This window comes from Zeus faber (assembly GCF_960531495.2).
Source record: "Zeus faber genome assembly, chromosome: 17".
Taxonomy (NCBI): domain Eukaryota; kingdom Metazoa; phylum Chordata; class Actinopteri; order Zeiformes; family Zeidae; genus Zeus; species Zeus faber.
In genome coordinates this window covers 28,767,683-28,771,087 of record NC_137204.1, presented here as the reverse complement: position 1 = coordinate 28,771,087, position 3,405 = coordinate 28,767,683, and the positions used below count along the sequence as shown (strand labels likewise).

The window sequence follows — 3,405 nt, the reverse complement described above, 5'->3', positions numbered from 1 at the left end:
CATATCTGGAGGACATCTCTAGTCCAAGACATGAGGACGTGTTTGACTGCAGACTTTTTGCTCTTGAGAAGGATTTGGTTGGAGAAGGTGAACTTCTCATTCTTGGCAATTCAGGGGGACATCCTGAACTTTCTCACCCCGGAGGTGCGTAGATTCGGTACGTCTGTGACGCTTCTAACTCCCATGACTCCAGAGAAATGCGTCTCGTCTCTCGGGGGCTCGTCTTAGAGTCCGGACCCTTCGTGGGCATGGGAAGTGAGGACTCTTAGCACTCCGGGAGCGTGTTGGTGTGCTGCCTAGTCTGTTGATGGGACTGATGACAATGGGTGAACTGGGCAACTTGGTTGGACTGGTGCGGTGCAGGCTGGCCAGGTGCTGCCTGGCTCACCGACTGGTTCGCCTGCTGGTACTGTTCCAGCTCCCGCTTCCTCCTCATGGCCGACTGCAGCTGCTGTTTGATCACCTGGATTTGACCTTCCAGCTCCGACAGCTCCTGAACAAGCGAGTTCCGGCCAATGCCGGCACTCAGGCCGGGGCCGCAATCCCCCACGCCCAGGCCCAAACACTGTCCTGGAGTCATGCCCTGTCCGGGGCCGAGACCCTGCCCGAGCCCTGGGGCGAGGCCCAGGCCGGCCCCTGACCCCATTCCCTGGCTCAAGCCCAGGCCTAGAAGATCAGACCGACCATTCGAGGTGGTCACTAGGGGCAGGTGTTTCTCAATGTAGGGGAGGGAAGGGGGAGGTGGAGAGGATAGATCCTGGGAAGATGGCCGCTCCAAGTCATTCTGCTGGACTTCCTGGAGAATCCTCCGCCTGTTGCAGTGGGAGGACTCTGGGGGCTTCCAGGAGGCCGACTGGTTGTTTCCCTCATTGCACCTGGAGATCAGACAGATACAAAGAGGGCGGTAAGGTTGCCATCCTTTGCTGTTCCTAAGACTGGTCTGTGTTCTTTGGGCAGATATGGCAAACTCTCTCCAAGCTGAATTCTAAGCAAAGCTAGTCCCAATGACCAGCAGGGCTCGGAGGTTCCGAGTGCTTTTTGCATGGAGTAATGTGGTTTCATCCAAACCCCATCCTGAGATTGTAAAAAAACAAAACCCCTTCTTGAAAAAATCCCAGAAAAAAGGTTGTCCTTATCAAAACTAGATCATGTAACATAATTTTCTATAATATGCCAAATATACCCTCACAGAACCACCGAACAGAACCTTGGAATGTAAGGTTATACTTTCAAAGAGTTTTATTATTTATGAACTGGTCTTCTCTGTGTCACCAAAAATCCTCCCTCAATTTCCTGAAGCTCTAGAAGCATTAAGACCTCAAGGACAGGACAGAACAGGACTCCTCCTCACAGAGCCAAAGACATAAGGGTCACATTTTACTCCCAGTGATAAAAATGGATTCCCTCCTTGACTTCAGGGAGCCAGAATTCCTGATTCCTGTCCCCTGTTTCCCATATTCAACCTTCAACCTCTCGTCCAGACTCCTCCGATCCCTCAGATCCCTCAACCTGAATCCAAAGATCCCAAATTATCCAGATTTCTAGAATGATCAACTTATCCTTCCTATCCTCATCAAGACAAATCAAACTATTAATCAACATCTTGTGCCACTGAATGTCAACCCGCTGCCTCCTTGAAAAGGTTTGAAAAATGGCTCTCTTTTAACCCAGTGATTCCGACCATGATTCCAGTCTTTGGGACTTTTACTGAACCACAACAGGTTGGTGAGGCTGCTGTCGCTTTAGACTCTCGAGTCGAGATAGAAACATCAAGAACATAAACAGAAACAATGATATAATGTTACATGACAAGGACAGTTTTGGGGGCAATTACTATATACTGTGAAGCAGCAGCCGCAGCAGCAGGAGGAGCAGCAGCAGGAACAGCACTAATGGTACGGTCACACCGCCTGCAAAGGGGCGTTGCAAAGTGACAGGCTGCAATGCATTTCAAACGGAGCGCAGCTTCATCCAACTACAGGGGGCAGAGATGATGATGACGATTTTATGTATCTTCAACAAGGACAATTCTTTATTTTATGGGACGGATGGCAAGATTATTCATGTGATTTTTTTCAAGAGGTAGAAATATTTCACCATTTGAATAAAAAATAAGTAGACACGGTCCCATCTATCAATATAATGAATATTGTATAGGGAAAAGGAGAGAGGTTTAAAATTTTGCCGCTGCTGGTTGATTTTGAGCTGACACGCCCACAGACGCCGGGGGCACGGAAACCCTGTAGCCTGACCATGCAGCGACGAGACGAGAGGTGCTCTCTTTCACGCTGCAGCCTGGCAGTGTGACCCAACAGTAACAGATGCAACAGCAGCAGCAGTAGCTGCAGATGCAGCAGCAGAAGCGGCAGATGCAGCAGCAGCTGATGCAGCAGCAGTAACAGAAGCAGCAGCAGCAGCAGCAGATGCAGCAGCAGCAGCAGCTGATGCAGCAGCAGTATTAGCAGCAGATGCAGCAGCGGTAGCAGCAGATTCAGCAGCAGTAGCAGCAGTAGCAGCAGTAGCAGATGCAGCAGCAGATGCAGCAGCAGTAACAGAAGCAGCAGCAGCAGCAGCAGATGCAGCAGCAGTAACAGAAGCAGCAGCAGCAGCAGCAGATGCAGCAGCAGCAGATTCAGCAGCAGTAGCATCAGCAGCAGCAGATACAGCAGCAGATGCAGCAGCAGCAGCAGTAGCAGCAGTAGCAGCAGCAACAGCAGATGCAGCAGCAGCAGCAGATGCAGTAGCAGCAACAGCAGAAGATGCAGCAGCAGCAGTAACAGAAGCAGCAGCAGCAGCAGATGCAGCAACAGCAGCAGATGCAACAGCAGCAGCAGCAGCAACAACAGTAGCAGATGCAGCAGCAGCAGTTACAGCAGCAGCAGCAGCGGCAGATGCAGCAGCAGCAGCAGCAGCGGCAGATGCAGCAGCAGCAGCAACAGCAGCAGTTACAGCAGCAGATGCAGCAGCAGCAGATGCAGCAGCCACCGCCTTGTGACCAACAACCATAGAACCAATTCCAGAGGGGCCCTATCAGCCTGGTCACCAAGGGGCCCGTGGAGGTCCCAGTCCTGCTCTGAGCTCATGATCCAAAAGGGCATTGATCCCTAAAATACCCAGAGGCATAACGACTGGCAATTGACTCTTATTTCTCTGTGACTATAAAGGGAACTGGCAGCTATTTAAAGGTACAATAAGTTATATTTGACTGGTTCATTGTCAAAACTGACCATATTCCTATGGTCTTCTGTCTTTTTCAAGCTTTAATGCCTTCATTGTTTAATGCATAACTCAGTGAGTGTGGTTCCTTAACGTGTTGTGGGCAGCAGGAACCCCATCAAGCTAATAAAACAAGGACCTCATCAATCACAAAATGCTTCCATTTGCCACGACTCCCAAAAAACTCCC

General features: G+C 50.4%; 1 protein-coding gene across 1 annotated transcript in view; it reads right to left on the bottom strand.

The window, feature by feature from the left end:
* Positions 1–265: 265 nt before the first annotated feature.
* Positions 266–3,405, bottom strand: part of grin3a (glutamate receptor, ionotropic, N-methyl-D-aspartate 3A) — a gene marked incomplete at both ends in the record, with an annotated part of 51,193 nt that continues 48,053 nt past the window's right edge. The window contains one exon of the mRNA XM_080017723.1: positions 266–875. Coding sequence (XP_079873849.1) covers positions 266–875 — 610 coding nt within the window. The remainder of the gene's footprint in view (positions 876–3,405) is intronic.